The sequence below is a fragment of the Coregonus clupeaformis genome, chromosome 20, assembly GCF_020615455.1.
Source record: "Coregonus clupeaformis isolate EN_2021a chromosome 20, ASM2061545v1, whole genome shotgun sequence".
In the NCBI taxonomy this organism is placed as follows: domain Eukaryota; kingdom Metazoa; phylum Chordata; class Actinopteri; order Salmoniformes; family Salmonidae; genus Coregonus; species Coregonus clupeaformis.
Genome location: NC_059211.1, coordinates 1701762 through 1721782, shown reverse-complemented (window position 1 = coordinate 1721782; position 20021 = coordinate 1701762). Strand labels below are relative to the sequence as shown.

The following is a 20021-nucleotide window of genomic DNA, read 5'->3' as shown; positions in this document are numbered from 1 at the left end:
AGAAGCTCTGAGATTAAAAGAAGAATCTCCACCAGCAGGTTTCAGTAAAAGCGTAGTCTACTCGGTAGGCCTACTGGTAAAACATCATGCTGTATTTATTTCCCACACTCCAACCACCAGTTGGCGATCTTTTAGATGTAAACCAAAGCCCCACAAAAGACACTATAGTTTGAAAATGTATTACAGATTCCCAACTACTACTGTAAATATGAAAAGAGAGACATCAGAGATGTTTTAGAAAGGTTGTAATATGTTTTGGACATTTACATTTTCTTACCGACACAATTGAAAGATCTTGGTAGATTTGTCTGTAATTTAGACATCTCTGTTTCTTGCACAAATATAATCAGCAATATGAATTGAATGCTTTTGAATCAGCAATATGAATTGAATGCTTCTGTTTTATCAACTTGGAAGTGTGTTTGCATTAGACTAAAGGGTAAATAAAATCACGAGACTGTAAAATAAGGATGCATTTGCATCGAAATCACTGTCTGAATAAATATAATATATATTTTTTTAATTATCAAACTTATTTTCTATCAAGTTTTCATCAACCCAGTGTTTTTCGGCTGGTGATCGCGTGAGCTAGTCGTAAGAAATCTTAGATTTGTGCCCATAATGCATCGCTAGTTCTTGCTACTTCCTCTTTCCGCCATATTGCAGAACCGGTAAGGGCCCCCTCTAAAATCTCATTGTCAATCTTTCCCAAATCTAACCCATCCAGGCGTCTAAAACACAATTTATGAAATTATATAAACGTTTAATAATGTACTAATGTCATGAAACGGTTATTGTGTCGATATGGTGTGAGATGTTGGTGTTTTGCCTTGTATTTTGTAAAGTCTCCATCACTGTCCGGTTTACTGGTGTGTTGTATCGGTAGCTAGAGTTCGAGCATATTAATAAAACCCGACAATTAATACTGCTAGGCTCCTTTCGGTGTGTTCTTAATTAGTCGACAAATTTGCTTTATTGTCAAGATGTGGTAGTAAATGTTGAAAATAGTACAGTTTGGTTGGCTAACTAACCAACTCTGCTAGCCAGCTTGGCCCGTACATGAAGACTTCCATGCGTGATAGACAGTCACGATGGTGGTGCTTAAATGTATCTGCATGGCCGTGCAAACCTCTTCTAATTTGTTATCAAAGAACCCAACGTTTGTCCCAGTTTTGAAATTGTTGGCGCTAGCATTAGCCATTCAAGTGTTATGTCTTGGCCAGTGAAATGTAGGCGGTTAGCTTTAACCAGGTAATTTTGAAAGCTAGCATAGCATAATGTGTCTAGAGGTTGCTACCTTAGTAGGTAGCCTTCTATTTTCTTCAGCAAAGTAACCACGTAACGTTAGCTAGCTAGCAATAATTTGCTAGGCAATGTCATAGGTAAGTCGATAATCAAATGGTCATCTCATACTCAATGATGTCCATCTACCTACATTTGAGCTAGCTTACAATCAATCTGTTGGCTGACTTATTTGTCAAGTCAGTCAGTTGTAACTTACTGTTAGCTGCCTATTCTAGCTAGATATTTTACTAACGTTATCTTGCCAGTTTCACAGCATGTTATTAGGAGAACAAACCACTATCAGACTGAATGTTTACTAGTAACTAGCAAGCTGTGCATTAGTTGGCTGCCTTACTACTCCTTCACTTTTTATTTTTTCAATTTCTGATCGACAGGCATCATGGTGCGCATGAACGTTCTTGCGGATGCGCTCAAAAGCATCAACAATGCTGAGAAACGTGGGAAACGCCAGGTTCTGATCCGGCCGTGTTCTAAGGTCATTGTACGTTTCCTGACCGTCATGATGAAGCACGGTGAGTTGCGGAAATGTATCTTCTGTTTTGTAAGTGGTATAGGACCAGTCAAGTGGGAGGGCAAAATAATGTGCAGACATCTGCATAACCCGCTTCCCTCCAGGAGGGGAATTGCTTACCCCTGGTTGAGGGATCTGAGTTCGAGCCCTGTAACATCTTGTTGACAATGCTGTGTGTCTGCTTGGTCTTGATTCCCTGCCTCCCTTGTTTCCCCAGGTTACATTGGTGAGTTTGAGATCATCGACGACCACAGAGCTGGGAAAATTGTCGTCAATCTCACTGGCAGGCTGAACAAGGTAAATGTTCAATATACTGCATCACAAGGACTACAATCAGACAATTTGAGTGCCATTCTGCTTCATTTTACTCATCTTTTGTGCTTCATTTTACTCATCTTTTGTATTGTGGTAGATTGATAGTAGACACTGACCCTTCTGTTTTGCTAATCTTCTTTGACATGTTTTTTCCCCCCTGCTCATATTCTGCATTGTGGCATGATCAACCTAACTGCATAATTGTAGATTTGAATCTGGCACTGCTAACCTTTCTTTTGTTTGCTCATATCAGTGTGGTGTGATCAGCCCTCGTTTTGACCTCCAGTTGAAGGATCTGGAGAAGTGGCAGAACAACCTCCTGCCCTCAAGACAGTTCGGGTGAGAATGAACCAGCAGCACCCTAATGGTGGTATGAGTGTTGTAGTGGCCGTATCACTGATTGTGCAGTGGAACGTTGTGAACTGGCATGTATTCATTAGTGGCACGTTGCAAAACGTTTTGCTACGGCGTTTCACTTATGAATGCATCCCTGATGTCGTGTTAATGTGCTCCGTTGGGGTGTATAAAATTGTGCCCCGGGTTTCACTGACTTGAAAGCTCTGAACATTTATTTGGGAGTCACAGCAAATAAACTAATCGCCCTTTATTTCCATGCCGGAATGTTCAGCTTCCGATTAATATCGAGAGCAAGCAAATGCAGCACTAGTCTAGTATTTAAAGACACTGGGAGCTCGCTGGGTTGGAGATTGGAACAGTCATTGAAGTGCACTTTCTTTGAAAAGATAAGGGCAGCCTGGGCGACGGGGACTAAAACCCTTATCAAAACTTAAGTCAGGGATGGGTGTCCTCTGTCTGCTCCCACTTTCTACTGAATGTAACCATGGAACAGTGGCGGCTCCTGAAAAAATTCTCAGGGGGGGGGCAATTTTTCTGATGATTTAGGTGACCTACACACATTTAAAAAAAGATATGTCCAGCAACAACATGAAGACAGGGGCAGCATATAAGTCAATACTGATATACACATTACTTGCTTCAAAAAGGCCTCATGGTTGAATTGGAAATATGTGCACCTGAGCATAATTCACAACAAGCAAGCAGGAGCTTTTGATAGAGGCTACTGAAAACATTGATGCAAGTTATTGGTAATAAGACATTTTTATAGACTTCCATATTCTGCCCTCTTGTATAGATTTGTGAAAATGAACAGTGATAGACATTTTGCCTGAAAACAGAATTTGAAAATAATTTCTAGAAAAGGGTAAACACAGCTATCTGTATGGCTTTGTAAAAATGAACAACCATATTCTGGCCAATTGTATAGATTTGTAAATATGATGATGTCTCCTTTCATGCATACATTTTCAAATAAAGCTCTGCTTTGAGAAAGATCGAATGATATTGTTTAATCTTACCTTATGGCCTGCACACTGCTTGTGAAGCTGTCGAGGGCACGTTTGATGAAGACCGCATCGATGTCCTTCTTCTGTAGCTTCTGGTACAGAATGTCGACGTGGGGCATGATTTTGTGAAAAAGCCCCAGGAAAAAAATAAAATCTTCTTGCTATCTATGTACCTCAGCACAAGCACCAGCTGTGTCTGTGTAGAAACGTCCGTGGTCTCGTCAGCTTGGATAGCTACGAAGTTCGCCAACTTCACCTCCACAATATGTTCCCCTCATGACCGCTATCAGCTACACTCCAGTAGCTCGTTTTGAATGGTCTTTGATGTGCCCTTGAAAACTTTAGCATTTTTAAGATGGTCATCAAACACCTCATCTAATTGTGCCACAAAGTTGACAAGTCCAAGAAAAATACCAGGGTTGGTGGAGCCCTCAGTTTCATCTTTGCCTCGCGCAAAGCTAACTCAAACACTCCGCAAAACTTCACACACTGGATTAGCCGGCTGAGGATGTGGCGGTTCTTGCTAACCTCATCGTTGTGGCGGCGGACAGCTAGCCTGTATCCCTCATCCAGTTGAGTGGCAATGTTCACTCTCCCCAAAGCAGACAATCTCAAACAGCTATCCATGTGGGTCTTTGACAGCTCATGTTTCTTAATCTTTTCTGAAAGATGGTGCATGTCCATTACACCTGTCGCTGTCCAAGCGGTGCTGTCTGCCGTGCCGCCTTCAGGGTGAAAGAGCAGGGGTAGCAGAAGACTGCATTAGCTACATCGCAGCCTGCTAGCCAGGTTTTTCGTTCGTACCAATTTTTGGAAAATCCTCGGGTGTAGGACTTTCCCCCTTTAGTAGAAACCTGTTGAATTATTAAATTTGGTCTGGGAGTTCCTAATTGTTTCGTTGCCAATTTATCTGTGGTCCTCTGTAGCTCAGCTGGTAGAGCACGGCGCTTGTAACGCCAAGGTAGTGGGTTCGATCCCCGGGACCACCCATACACAAAAATGTATGCACGCATGACTGTAAGTCGCTTTGGATAAAAGCGTCTGCTAAATGGCATATTATTTTATTATTATTATCTTGATTTGTTCGCCGACAAAAATTAACTTCTTTCAAAGAGACAATCGAGTTGCACTGAACGCTAGCCATCTTGACAGTTGTCGCGAAATTGATTGACGCTGCTACCCGCTCTTTTCTTAGTTATGTTCATGGTTATGTTACGTATGACGAAAGCGCGTAAGTGCAAGCCCTCCCGGAACCCATAGAGATTGTATTGAAAGCTCTGATATTTGAAAAAAAAAAGATTTTACATGAGAGTCTGAGAGACTTCTGGGCGATTTTCAACCTGACTGAAATCGCCCCAAACGCGGCCGGCCATTTGAAGCACGACTTTAGCCTGATTGGACATTTAGTGGCAGATCAGACATCTAGATTAGAACACTGAAAACTACTGTTGCCGTGATATAATTGATTAGAAAAAAAATCCCTTCCTTTTCCCGTTTGGCAGTGCGTCGCCCATATCGCCCTAATGAACACACCGCCCCTGCCATGGAAATATGATTGCTGCAGTCTCTTGAACACAATTTGACCTGCATGTGGGAAAGGGGGTGAATATGGTTGAATGCTTGAGTCTGCTCTGACAATATGGACAAGAAATCGCCCTCGGTTTTACTTAAGTCCAATGGTGGATGTGGTGAGGGCACGGTCGCAGATTTATTGATCTATGGGATGTGTGGACTGATGAATCCAAGGGGTGTGTCACAATGACTCGTCCGCAACTGTACTGTATTTTGTCTCAAATGTTTATTGAAAACATAAATTCGAAACAATAAGCACTTGTTGTGTCTCAAATACATTGTTACAGTGGTTGGCTAGCTAGCAAATTTGAGCCATTAGCAATGACATGAAATCAGTCAAAACACTTCAAAACAAGACATGATATCAAGAACGAGATGAAACTAGCTGAAACGAGTCACTTACGATTCCCCACATGGAATTTTCTTGCCATTGTTGCTAGCTATGTGGCCATCCATAACAACACCTGGACTTCTGCCCCATTGAAACATGTGCATCGTTTTCTCCACGTTGTCAGCTAACCCATCTATAGCCGACGCATTTTGGCATTCCATGTTTGACATTTACCTGTGTCATAGTCTGCCATAGAAAACCTTTGAAGGCTACAAGCGGAAGAAATATAATTGGCGGTTCATTCAACTCGCAACTTCTCGAACTCAGCCGTATATGAGTTGATGCGTTCACATGGCACACGCGAGCTGTCCAGAGTAAAAAGTGAGCGTTCATCAATCTACTCGCTGCGCTTATTTCTTTTTAGGGAAAGTGATTTACAAAAGTAAACCTTCAATACTGACAAAATTGCAATAGGCTGGCTAGTGGCTACTGTTAGTCTGCGAAAAGAAAGCTACAAAAAGACACCTAGCATTCATTTTTACATTTTAGTCATTTAGCAGACGCTCTTATCCAGAGCGACTTACAGGAGCAATTAGGGTTACATCGACAGATTTTTCACCTAGTCGGCTCGAGGATTAGAACCAGCGACCTTTCGGTTACTGGCACAATGCTCTTAACCACTAAGCTACCTGCCACCCTTCGTCTTGGATAGCCTACTGTAGCCAGATGTCTCTTTTGAAAAGCCCTCGTCTTAATGGCCAACGTCCTATTTTGAGGAAATAATCATCTTCAATTTATATACTTTAGAAACTAAATGTACTATAATACAATGCAATTTTAAAGAATCGAATGTCTTGCATTGCTACATTATATTACACATCTTTTAATATCTACCATCATAACCAAATGTAGCCTATTACTAGCTGAATAGAGTGAAAGCATGTCAGCCTATGCATTTATAAACTACCCCATATCCGGGCTAGTAGAAAATCTGTTTGGGCCAGTAGATTTTGGCCAGTTGGTCGTGGGGGTGAGTTGTTGGACCCTGGTTGGTGTGACTTAGTACACTTATATGGTTTGCGCTGAAGATGGACTGAATTTTGGCAAAATGATCAGAGTTCGTACGGTCATGAAAATCCTGGAAAGGTCATGGAATTTTAAAATTGTGTTTTCCAGGCCTGGAAAAGTTCTGGGAAATGATTCAATCCAAAAAGTTTCGGAAAAGTTTGAATTTGATTTCTGTTAATGTAATTTGTTTAGGAACAGTGTGAATATTTTATAAATCAAATAAAAATCAACATATCAGACAGGATCGGAATTACACTTAATTAAGCGTGTCTGTGTAAAAAAACAAACGTGTTTGCGAGCGTCACCTGCATGTGAGAAGTGTGGGCCATTGCTCAAGGAGAGAGACCGTTGGACATTGCAGCAGCAGGTAGGCCTAGTCTATAAAATATGATCGAGAACAGACTAGGTAGCCAATTCCAAACATATCTTGTACCCTCTAACGGTTTAGCAAATGATAGCAAGTATTAATGTTTTTGTCATGTCCCAAAAACTTTCCACACTTGCTAATAAGGCCATACAAAGTTGAATAACTTTTTAACAATTCATATGATTAATTTAAATTTATTTATTTTTGATGAAACAAATTATTCACTTTGCCATTGTATTATATGGGATTCGATTCAGTTGTGTTGAATCAAATCATGTGAATCAAAATTATTTGTGAATCGTTAACATTAATTTTAGGAAGAAACGGATGTGACCTCTCTTAAATGCCTTGCTCAACAACAGGAAATGGTACATGTGATCAGAAAGCAGCCTTCCATGGTGTCGATACCACATTACGCTCACTTTTATACGTACGTAGATGCCGCAAATTGTTGGTCATGGAAATTTGGTGGAAAGTCATGAAATTCCATCTGTCAATATATGTGAACCCTGTATGACTTCATAACGTCTGTTGCATCTAGCTTTACTAAGAGAATGCCTCTAAAAGTAAAGATTGAATGTGATTCGGATTGTCATGATCAGGAATAGTTTTACCGCCATGATGCATTTCTTGTGTTATGATAGGCTTCATCCACATGCATTGCTAACATTGCTTGAGTGGAAATGCATTGGTGGATGTTTAGGATCATAATGGCGTCCATACAATATAAATGGAGGTTACATCATTATTGTGTGAAAGTAGTCCTGGTTCAGGAGTGGAGAGCAATACAGTACCTTAAAAATTCTGTTCCCTTAGTTTTCAGTTGTCTTGATAAGGTAATGATGGGCTGCAATTAGCTTAGAGCAGGTGTTTGAAGGATGAGGTTAGGAAATGCCTGCCTAAGTGTTGGATGGCATCAATTGAGCCGACGGTTGTTGCTTTAGAAGGGGCACAACTGGTTTTGTCTTAACTGTTTTCCTGGCATTTCATGGTCTTAGTCTATAAATGTTAATGTCCTTTAGTTTTTCAGAATTTCCCGACTGCCTGTCATGAATTGATTTCATTCTGCCTGTTGTGAATGTTTATATACTCATGTCTTACACACCTTGTGTCTGTCTCCTCAGATACATTGTGCTGACCACCTCAGCTGGCATCATGGACCACGAAGAAGCCAGACGAAAACACACAGGAGGGAAAATTCTTGGATTCTTTTTCTAAAATGTAAAGAACTGCAAAATAAAACACCAAATCCAGTGGACTGGACTTTGTATTGTCTTATTTGATTGCTACAGTCAAAAGCTTTTTTTGTATTGGTACAATGAGAATGACGAGTCACATTTTTACTGAACAAAAATATAAATATTAATATTTGAAAGGTTTTACTGAGTTATAGTTCATATAAGGAAATCAGTCAATTGAAATAAATGCCCTAATCTATAGATTTCACATGACTGGGAATACAGATCCATCTCTTGGTCAAATCCTTGCGACATGGGGCTGTGCATTATTTCTGAAACATGAGGTGATGGCGGCGGATGAATGGCACAACAATGGGCCTCAGGATCTCATCACGGTATCTGCATTCAACTTGCCATCGATATAAAATGCAATTGTGTTCGTTGTCCAGAGTTTATGCCTGCCCATACCATAACCCCACTGCCACCATGGGGCACTGTTCACAACATTGACATCAGCGAGCCATTCGTTCATACAACACTTATGTCTGTGGTTGTGAGGCCAGTTGGACGTACTTCTAAAATGGAGGCAGCTTATGGTAGAGAAATGAACATTACATTCTCTGGCAACCGCTCTGGTGGACATTCCTGCAGTCATTGTGCCAATTGCAAGCTCCCTCAACTTGATACATCTGTGGCATTGTGTTGTGTGACAAAACGGCACATATTATAGTGGCCTTTTATTGTCCCCAGCACAAGATGCACCTGTGTAATGATCATGCTGTTTAATCAGCTTCTTGATATGCCACACCTGTCAGGTGGATGGGTTATCTTGGCGAAGGAGAAATGCTCACTAACAGGGATGTAAACAAATTTGTGAACAACATTTGAGAGAAATAAGCTTTTTGTGCATATGGAACATTTCTGGACTCTTTTATTTCACCTCATGAAACATGGGACCAACACTTTACATGTTGCGTTTATATTTTTGTTCAGTGTAGTATTCAGAGAACAGTATTCAGATGTCTGTTATCAATCTTGCAGTTAGGCTGTGTAGATGCAATTTGAGCCAGTGTTCCTAGGATTCAGTTATGGTCTCCACAATTATTTGGATGAATTATGAAAATGCGTCTGGAGGGTTGACCTCCCCATTAGCTGCCCCAGATGTGGGTAATGAATTACTGGATTCACACTCAATTAAGTCTAAAACCTTCCCTCTCTCTTGCCCTCGGGCACTGTAGTAATTACTTAGTGTGAGCAGGCAGTTAGCAGCTTTCTACCTCTTCTAAAGCATTTTAAGCTACAGTTTCAAGAAACAGGCTTATTTTGTAATACAAAGTAGACTTTCGGTCCAGCATTTATCCACTAGCATCAAGTAAGGCTGAATCACTTGTATATGGGGCCTTGGTTATATATGCTGTAACTCAGCTGAGGATTTCCTGGTCTGGTCATATCAGGAAGAATTCATGGCATGACAAAGAGTCAAGGAAATAAAATTGATATTTCTTCGTGGGCCTGCTCATATTTACAGTCAGCTCCAACGGAAGTCCCTCATGTCCTCTGCAGATGGTGTGTTGCCCCATGATGCTGCCATTCCATGAAATATTGAGTGATCCTATTCATGGATGGTTTGGTAGGCTGTTCCCCAGTGGGAATGGATGATGTTGCTGTACTGTAATCAGGTTGCTGTAACTTATGTTGGATTCATTGAAAGTGGAACTCAACAAAAAGTCCTAGATCCAGTCTCCTGCAAAGGCACCCATAAAATGAGTTCTTTATTTGCTTGACGGACAAATCTTTTGACAACTTATTTGTCTGCATCATCTGGTGGCTTGGTCCTAGGTGGCTATTTTTACAACTAAAAGCAGCACTTTCCCACTACATGATGTGGGATATCTGTCGCTGTCCACTGCACCTCACCGATGGGACACAGACATCCCATCCTCTCATACCCCAGAGCCTGCTTGTTGTGAACCTAGCAGCCTACACCAGACTTGGTGTAGAAAGGTACAGCTAATGCATCTGCGCCCCAGTGCTAGGTAGCAGCACACAGTGCACTATGCTATGACAATGTTATATGGACTAAGTGCACGGAGACCGTCTTGCTCCCTCATGGGTTCACAGCACTATGCGCTGGCCGTGTAAAGAGGACAACCAAAGTCTTTGTTGCTGTTTTGCTTTGAAGCCCAGGGAGGACTGGGACATGGGTGTCCAAGCTCAGAGTGAGAGATAAAAAGAGAGAAGAGATGGGGTATTTTACACCACTTAGCAGGGTGCATGTTCATGATAAGGCCACAATGAGAAGTTCAGGGTCATCCTGGAGGAGGAATGCAGGTTCCATTCTCCTATTGCTCACACTAAATATCAACCAACTAAAGACAGTCATTATCTTACTGGCTTTATCAAAGTATCGAGTGTATTAAGAATATCATGGAATATAACAGAATAAAATACACATATTTTTCCCACGCGACTTGTGTGACGGGATGATGTGGAACCGCTGTCATATAAATTATCTTTTGAAACAGAGCCCAAGCTTTTTTGATCCACATTTTATCTATTTTCTCCCTTCACTCCACTTTGTTAGGGATGAAATCACATTATATTTTTCACATGCGCCGAATACAACAGTTGTAGACATTACCATGAATTGCTTACTTACAAGCCCTTAACCAACAATGCAGTCTATGACTTGGGTGACCGGAGTCTTTTACAATTTTTTGGGCCTTCCTCTGACACCGCCTAGTATATAGGTCCTGGATGACAGGAAGCTTGGCCCCAGTGATGTACTGGGCCGTACGCACTACCCTCTGTAGCGCCTTTCAGTCGGATGCCGAGCAGTTGCCATACCAGGCGGTGATGCAACCGGTCAGGATGCTCTCGATGGTGCAGCTGTATAACCTTATGAGGATCTGGGGACCCATGCCAAATCTTTTCAGTCTCCTGAGGGGGAAAAGGTGTTGTCGTGCCCTCTTCACGACTGTCTTGGTGTGTTTGGACCATGATAGTGTGTTGGTGATGTGGACACCAAGGAACTAAACTCTCAACCCGCTCCACTACAGCCCCGTCGATGTGAATGGGAGCGTGTTCGGCCCTCCTTTTCCTGTCGTCCACGATAATCTCCTTTGTCTTGTTCACGTTGAGGGAGAGGTTGTTGTCCTTGCACCACACTTCCAGGTCTCTGACCTCCTCCCTATAGGCTGTCTCATCGTTGTCGGTAATCGGCCTACCACCACGTTGTGTCGTCAGCAAACTTAATGATGGTGTTGGAGTCATGCTTGGCCACGCAGTCGTGGGTGAACAGGGAGTACAGGAGGGGACTAAGCACACACCCCTGAGGGGCCCCCGTGTTGAGGACCAGCGTGGCAGATGTGTTGTTGCCTACCATTACCACCTGGGGGCGGCCTGTCAGGAAGTCCAGGATCCAGTTGCAGAGGGAGGTGTTTAGTCCCTCTGCGTATGGTCATATATTTGTCATGATACCAATAGAAAATAATAGCAATCCTATTTTCAAGAGCATGTGAGTCTCGTGTTCATATTTCCCAACCTCTGCGGGCTTTTGGAGTTGCCTATCGAGCAAAATAATAGGCCTACTCTTGATTTACATTAGTTTACATTTTTGTCATTTAGCAGACGCTCTTATCCAGAGCGACTTACAGTTAGTGAATGCATACATTTTCATACTGGCCCGCCTGTGGGAATCGAACCCACAACCCTGGCGTTATAAACGCCATGCTCTACCAACTGAGCTACAGAGGGCCATTATTTAGGCTCCCTTATTGCTAATTATTGCTAATGTATGTATGTAACATGCTAAATGTTTCTGATCAGTGATAGATGAGCAAACAAATAGATGAGCTCTATACCACCTCCACTTATTTACCCAGCCAGAAACCAGTTAACCAAATAGCCTATACAGATGGAGATTCTGTGAAACAAAATGACATTGATTGATTATCAGACTAGTCAGTGAAGTCACAGGCTTTTGGTCGGGAGTATGCCTAGGCTACTAAGCGACTGCGAGTAAAGAGCAAAATAATCCACTTGTTAAAATACATAACATGACTAAATGTTCTAATAAATGTGCCAAATACAATATGATTATGAGCAGCTCACCTTAACTTAGCTAACATTTCCCCAGCCTAATTGTAGCCTAACCAATATCCAAACGGAGATTCAGTGAAAACAAAAATCTCTTGATTTATCAAGAGGAGTCCCCAAGCTTGTCTAAAAGCAGCGCAATGGCGCTGTCCCAATCAAAACGGTGCTGATATTATCATCTAGTTGACCACACTACGCGTGGATTGGATGACTGTGAGTTTCACTAAGCAAAGTATTACAATCTGGGGACGGGTACCAAAACATTTCTGCAGCATTGAAGGTCCCCAAGAACACAGTGGCCTCCATCATTCTTAAATGGAAGAAGTTTGGAACCACCAAGACACTTCCTAGAGCTGGCCGCCCAGCCAAATTGAGCAATCGGGGGAGTTTGTCAAAAAGCACCTAAAGCACTCTCAGACCATGAGAAACAAGATTCTTTGGTCTGATGAAACCAACATTGAACTCTTTGGCCTGAATGCCAAGCGTCACGTCTGGAGGATACCAGGCACCGCTCATCACCTGGCCAATACCATCCCTACGGTGAAGCATGGTGGTGGCAGCATCATGCTGTGGGGATGTTTTTCAGCGGCAGTGACTGGGAGACTAGTCAGGATCAAGGGAAAGATTAATGGAGCAAAGTACAGAGAGATCCTTGATGAAAAACCTGCTCCAGAGCGCTCAGGACCTCAGACTTCCAACAGGACAACGACCATAAGAACACAGCCAAGACAACGCAGGAGTGGCTTCGGGACAAGTCTCTGAATATCCAGAGCCCGGACTTCAACCCGATCTAATATCTCTGGATAGACCTGAAGATAGCTGTACAGCAATGCTCCCCATCCAATCTGACAGATCTGGAGAGGATCTGCAGAGAAGAATAGGAGAAACTCCCCAAATACAGGTGTTCCAAGCTTGTAGCGTCATACCCAAGAAGACTCGAGGCTGTAATCTCTGCCAAAGGTGCTTCAACAAAGTAATGAGAAGGGTCTGAATACCTATGTAAATGTGATATTTCCTTTTATTATTTATTTTTTATTTTATTTTTTTATAACATTTCTAAAAAGCAGTTTTTTCTTAGTCATTATGGAGTATTGTGTGTAGATTGATGAGGGGGAAAAAAACGATGTAATCATTTTTCAAATAAGGCTGTAACATAACAAAATGTGGAAAAAGTCAAGGGGTCTGAATACTTTTGGAATGCACTGTATGACTCAAATTCCTTTCAATCTTTTACCCAGATTTGAGCAGATATGCATATTTAGTTTATTTGACAAATAACCACTAGTCAGGAGGATACAGACAGCTCAAGAGGTATGCTTATATATGCAGAAAAATATACATGTTTTTACATAGAATTAAGCATAATGATTATGGCTCTAGATTGCAGCAAAAAGCTGTTTCAGGTGTTTGAAAAATGCAACATTCTCAAACTTATGGACGAGGCCACAAACCCCCTCCGGACCACCCTCATGTACTTTGTGACCCTTCAGATTTTTGGGGTGCATGACGCCCCTGCAACCACATGCTGGGTTTGGGTGCCAGGGGTTGGCAACCCCTGACGGCAGACACACACAGCACCATATGTCACTGGGAGTGGTTTTCGCAGAACCCATAAGAATGCTTCTAGAGGGATTTGCACTCATACTAGCAACAAATGGAATACATTAATACTGAAACAAAAAGTCTGCTATCTTGGCCTTCTTTATCTATGTATAAAAGAGACTCAGCACTGAGATGTTTCCGTGCCTGGGTTTGTGATATCTGTTCTGTATGGATATGAATATGGATATGAAAGTTTGAGAGTTCTAGACAGTATTTTGGGAGTTCTCTATGGTATTCTCTATGGTATTATTTATTAAAGTAAGTTAACCAGAAATAACAGTAAGATACTTCACATTCTCAACAAACATGGTTATCATAAAACAGTTCATAGTAGTCTCAGAGCATTATCATCTATGAAAAATGGTCTACTGCACCACCAGACAGGTAAATTCAGTGCATCTAAGACAACCCAAGACAAGGACAAATCGCCTTAAATCTACAGTTTTATATAGAGCCATAGCTGAATGGAACTCTTTACCAATCCATATTTCTCAGGCAAAAAGTAAATCCACCTTCAAGAAAAAACTAAAAGAACATCTAATGCGATAGACCATATGACTGGACAGGAAATAGAAAGCATCAACTGATTGTTAAATGTGTTACCTGTCAGGTATTTTCAATTGTCTGTATTGTCTACTTGTTAAATGTTTGTAAAGTCTTAATTTGTAATTGTTTGTAATGTCTTATTAATTGGTGTTGGACCCCAGGAAGATTAGCTAACGTTACGGCGTTAGCTAATGGCGATCCTAATAAAAATTCACAAATTCACAGCAATAGAAAAAAAAAAAATCTAAACCACGCCTTAATTCTTATTCCTCTGACAATATACCAAAGTACCTGTAGATGTCATCATCGCAGGGGGGACTAACACCTGCTTGTGCATTGTAATACAATGGTGGGAATGGCACACTATAGCAGGTGGTATTAAATCCTGCAGATTTATTTTAACCTGGAGGCATTAGAGAGAAAAACATTCACTTTAACACATACAGATGTCTGTCATCTTGTATTACCGTGGCAACGTTAAACAGGGGCAAAGTCAGTCGAGTTTGTGTACAGGTTGAGGAAGAGTTATGAAGGTTATTCACATATTCAATGTATTCAAATATTCTACATATGCAAATTCATGGTAATATATTCATATACAATATCTAGTTTGTTGTTGCATTCAGAGGGTATGAAATTGGGATTCATGTTGTCTCCAGTCCAACTCTCTATCTCATGACTATGGAAAGTAGAGAGCGGTCTTATCATATGATAAATGGGTAGTGAATCAGTCTATTCTAGTGACGCTCTTCTTCCACCACTCCTTGTCCTTGTCAGTTTCCCTATGCTGCAATACACATAGTAGCCACTTGGGGGCAGTGGTGAGACATCGCCGATTATCCTTTCTTGTCTCGTTTTCGCTAAACGCTAGGATGGACCTTTCTTTCAGTATATTCTATGAGCCAGCTGCCAGACCCGTATTGCAAAGACTAATTAAGATGGATTTCAGAGATAACATAATGAATATTGAAATGGTGGAATAGGTTGAAATGACTTGAAATTCGGTTTAAATGAAATACATTTTACTTTATTCAGACCGTCTGCTATTGTCTTTTGTCGATAAATCAATTTGCAGTCAGAGAGAGAGAGGGAGAGGAAGGAACAAGAGATCAGGGAGAAAAAAGAGACATTTAATTTATGCAAAAAAATCATCATATGTATCTCAAACTGCACCTTGAAGCCAAACCTGTGTTTTGTACCTTGTCCTGTTTGTGTCTTACATTCCCTCTCCAGGTGTTGGTTTAAATTTAATCCCAAATGGCACCCTATCCCCTACATAGTGCACTTCTTTTAACCAGGCCCTATAGGGCTCTGGTCAAAAGTAGTGCACTATGTAGTAAATACGGTGCCATTTGGTACATAACATAATGTATTCTGCATTGCCTTTGGACTCCCCCGTAATCCTCAGACACACAGAAAGTGAATTATTTGACCACCCAATATGGCACCGTCTGCTTCTCTAGGCTATCTCTCTGAAGACCTGAATAAATTCAAGCATATGGTGACCAGAGAACCCGTTAGGAGAAGTGTGGAGATATAGGCTGTTTGCCAAATGGCACCCTATTCGCTATATAACACACTTCTTTTGACCAGAGCCCATGGGGAATAGGCTGCCATTTGGGATGCAGACATAAAATGTATCTATCTATTGTACATACAATATTGTTCCCTCAGCCAAGCGATTCATACATTCCAAGGTGAAATGGAGGTCTCGCGTCATCATACGGTCATTCCACTGTTTGTACACTTTCCCCAATATCTCTCTCTCTCTCTGTCTGCTGCATTTGCGGTGGGGAAGGTGGGAGAGAGATGTGGGGTTTGGGACGCTGCCGAGAGAGAGTGTGTGGTGTATGATGAATGAGATAGTTAGAAAAGCTGTGAATTTATGGATGTGAATGCAGGCCAACTGTTCTGTCCTGTCCTCAAGGGCATTATCTTTCCAGGGCTTGATGATCTGGAAGGGGGCTTTTGTGTCACGCCCTGACTCAGGGGACGTTTATTTGTTGAGTCAGGGTGTGTATATTCCGTGTTGTGTTGTTTCTATGGTGTAGTATCTGGTATGTCTATTTCTATATTGGCCGGGGTGGTTCCCAATCAGAGGCAGCTGTCGCTCGTTGTCTCTGATTGGGGACCATACTTAGGCAGCCTTTTGGCACCTGTTAGTTGTGGGATCTTGTTCCGTATAGGTTTGTTGTGTGTACCTTAAGACTTCACGTATCGTTTGTTTGTTGTTTTGTCGTGTGTTTATTAGTTGTAATAAACATGTACGCTTATCACGCTGCGCCTTGGTTCGACCAATCTTTAAACGATTTTGACAGAAGATCCCACCAAATGAGGACCAAGCAGCGTGTCCAGGAGCAGACAGCCTGGACCTGGGAGGAGATCCTGGATGGGAAGGGATCCTGGACTTGGGAGGAGATTCAGGCCGGAATGGATCGCCGTCCTTGGGAGGAGACAGTGGAGGCGTGCTATAGAGAGGAGCAGCGGCAACGCAGAAGGTGCCGGCCGAGGAGGAAGCCCGAGAGACAGCCCCAATATATTTTTTTTGGGGGGGGGCTAAAAGGGTGGTTGGCGGAGCCTAGTGTTAGAGCAGAGCCAACTCCCCGTACTCATGCAAGGAAGCGTGTGACTGGGCAGGCTCCGTGTTATGCGGAGCTACGTACTGTGCTTCCGGCACAGTCCTGTACGTCCTGTGCTAGCACCACGCACATGTCGTGCGAAGATGGACATTCAGCCAGGACGGGGTGTGCCGGCTCAACGCTCGTGGTCTCCAGTACGCCTCCTCGGTCCCGTATATCCTGCGCCGGTGCTACGTACTGTATCGCCAGTACGCGTGCACAGCCCCGTACGTCCTGTGCTAATGCCTCACACATATTGTGTGGAAGTAGGCATCCAGCCAGGACGGGTTGTGTCAGCTCTCCGCTCAAGACCTCCAGTCCGCCTCCACAGTCCGGTACGGCCCGTTCCTGCTCCCCGCACCAAGCCAGTGGTGCGTGTTCCCAGTCCGGCCCGGCCCGTTCCTGCTCCCCGCACCAAGCCAGTGGTGCGTGTTCCCAGTCCGGCCCGGCCCGTTCCTGTCCCTCGCACCAAGCCAGTGGTGCGCGTCTCCAGCCCGGTCTGGCCTGTTCCTGTCCCTCGCACCAAGCCAGTGGTGCGCGTCGCCAGCCCGGTCCGGCCTGTTCCTGTCCCTCGCACCAAGCCAGTGGTGCGCGTCGCCAGCCCGGCCCGGCCTGTTCCTGCCCCTCGCACCAAGCCTGTGGTGCGCGTCGCCAGCCCGGTCCGGCCTGTTCCTGCTCCTCGCACCAAGCCACTGGTGCGTGTGTCCAGTCCGGCACGGCCCGTGCCTGTCCCACCGGTGCCTGGTCCGGCACCGGTCAGCTGCTCCACTCCGGAGCCAGAGCAGTCTGCTCCACCGATTGCCTGATCCAGCTCCGGTTAGCTGCTCCACTCCGGAGCCAGAGCAATCCGCTCCACCGGTGCCCAGTCCAGCTTCGGTCAGCGGCTCCAGTCCGGAGCCTGTGCAGTTCGATCCACCGTCGTTGGGTCCAGCTCCAGTCAGCGGTTCCAGTCCAGACCCAGACGTCAGCCCCTCTCCAGGTTCGGTGTCTCCCACACCAGGGTCCAGACAGTGCTTGGTACTTCGTGGGAGGAAGGAGAGGGGAAGCAGCGCGCCGAGGTCCAGACCAAACCAGGGGCGCAACAGGGAGGTGGAGAGAAAGTGGTGGTCACGCCCGGAGCCGGATCCGCCTCCGAGGCGGAATGCCCACCCGGCCCATACCCTGTTATGTTTATGTGGCGCGGTCGGAGTCCGCACCTTTGGGGGGTACTGTCACGCCCTGACTCAGGGACGTTTATTTGTTGAGTCAGGGTGTGTATATTCCGTGTTGTGTTGTTTCTATGGTGTAGTATCTGGTATGTCTATTTCTATGTTGGCCGGGGTGGTTCCCAATCAGAGGCAGCTGTCGCTCGTTGTCTCTGATTGGGGACCATACTTAGGCAGCCTTTTGGCACCTGTTAGTTGTGGGATCTTGTTCCGTATAGGTTTGTTGTGTGTACCTTAAGACTTCACGAATCGTTTGTTTGTTGTTTTGTTGTGTGTTTATTAGTTGTAATAAACATGTACGCTTATCACGCTGCGCCTTGGTTCAACCAATCTTTAAACGATCGTGACATTTTGGGAATCGGATCCCACCGCTGCCACCAGTGAACATCCAGTGTCTACATCCCAAATGTCACGCTATTCCCTATATAGTGCACTACCTTTGACCAGAGACCTATAGGAAATAGTGTACCATTTGGGACACATACAGGGTCTCGGCCCAGTAAAAAGCTACCATGGCCACCCTGCAGCATGTTAAACAACAATTAATTAACAGGGTATTAATAAAGTCTGTTAATGCCCATGTATTAATGGGGAGGCCAAGAGGTGGAGGGAAACGATTCCGTTCATAAATTAAGTCCTGTGTCACTACATAATATACCACCTTGCATTAGAGTAGCTGTTTATAATGCTACCTACTTGAGATGAGAGGTACTGTACTGTGCTGCAGTAAACTCATTAATTAATACAGTGTTAAAACATTAAGAAACTCATAAACAAACCAATTCACACAATTCACATATTTTAAAATGTGTTAAAATCACTCCATTGCCACTTGATTAAATTACTTAAATCTGATTAACTGTAACATGCTGCTCAACAGTGACGCTGTGGCGGGGTGTCCATCAAGAGAAGGCTCATCATAACAACCCATTGTCAGGGCCTCTCTCGCCTTAGGCTTTCTGTTTGAGAAGAGATTCAGCCCTGGGCTTATTTTCACAGTTGATGAGGAAAATATAAAACATTGATGATGCCTAACTCTCCAAGGTGAATCGCAAGGAGTTCGATTATAATATTGAAACTTTCAATACAGATCTACAGTGTCTTTAAACATTCACATCACTCTCTAGTCTGCTGTTTGCGTGCAGAACTGGAAGGAAAGGGAAGTTATTGATGGAGTGAGTGAGTTGTTAGTATGGAACTGGGAGTGTGTTGATGATGAGGAGAGTGATGAAGAGAGGAGAGAATCAGTGTGCTCTGGACTGGAGGCCAATGTGGTGCGAGCAGCTGGAGGAGAGGAGAGGAGAGGAGAGGAGAGGAGAGGGCAGCAGCTGCAGGAGAGGACAGGACAGGACAGGACAGGACAGGAGAGGAGAGGAGAGGAGAGGGCAACAGCTGCAGGAGAGGAGAGGAGAGGAGAGGGGGGCCTCAGGCGTCATGAGAGACGTCATGTAGATAACCCCAGCTGCACCACCTCGTGGGGGTCAGTGTTGTTGACAGCCTCCCTCCTCTCCTCCAGCCTCTCTCCCTCCCCTCCTCCCTCCCATGGATGTCTCAATGTCCTGTCTCCTTGCCAGGCAGGCACTTAACCTAGCTAGGTCATGTAGCGAACAAATATTGCTCAGTTCATCTGTCTGTGGGCCTGATGTACAAGAGAGGATGGAGGTGTGTGCGTCTGTATGCAAGTGTGTGTGTCGATACTGTCCAAAATTCAGTCATATCCAAAGTACTCAGCTCTCATCATTTCTTTTTTTCGATAAGCAAATGGAAACTTGTGTGCGATAAGATATATTTAGCCCAAAAACACTTGGCGTAATTGCATCCACCTGACCCATTTCCTCTTTCCTCACGTTACGAGACTGTAACTCTGAAACTGACATTCAACCGTCATCCGGAGGGATTCTGTCTGCCTGCCACCGTCTATAGCTCTCACTGCATTACACT

At 43.7% G+C, this 20021-nt stretch overlaps 1 protein-coding gene and 1 non-coding gene across 2 annotated transcripts; one reads left to right on the top strand and one right to left on the bottom strand.

Annotated features, from left to right (window-relative positions):
- Positions 1 to 590: 590 nt before the first annotated feature.
- Positions 591 to 8091, top strand: rps15a (ribosomal protein S15a). Its single transcript, XM_041838913.2, has 5 exons — positions 591 to 671; positions 1680 to 1817; positions 2034 to 2113; positions 2385 to 2470; positions 7958 to 8091. The coding sequence occupies exons 2-5, from the start codon at positions 1685 to 1687 to the stop codon at positions 8049 to 8051; spliced, it is 393 nt and encodes a 130-aa protein (XP_041694847.2). The 5' UTR covers positions 591 to 671; positions 1680 to 1684; the 3' UTR covers positions 8052 to 8091.
- A 3601-nt stretch (positions 8092 to 11692) lies between these two features.
- trnai-uau lies at positions 11693 to 11769 on the bottom strand. Its single transcript has one exon. It is a non-coding gene; the product is annotated as a tRNA-Ile (tRNA).
- Between the last annotated feature and the right edge of the window lie 8252 nt (positions 11770 to 20021).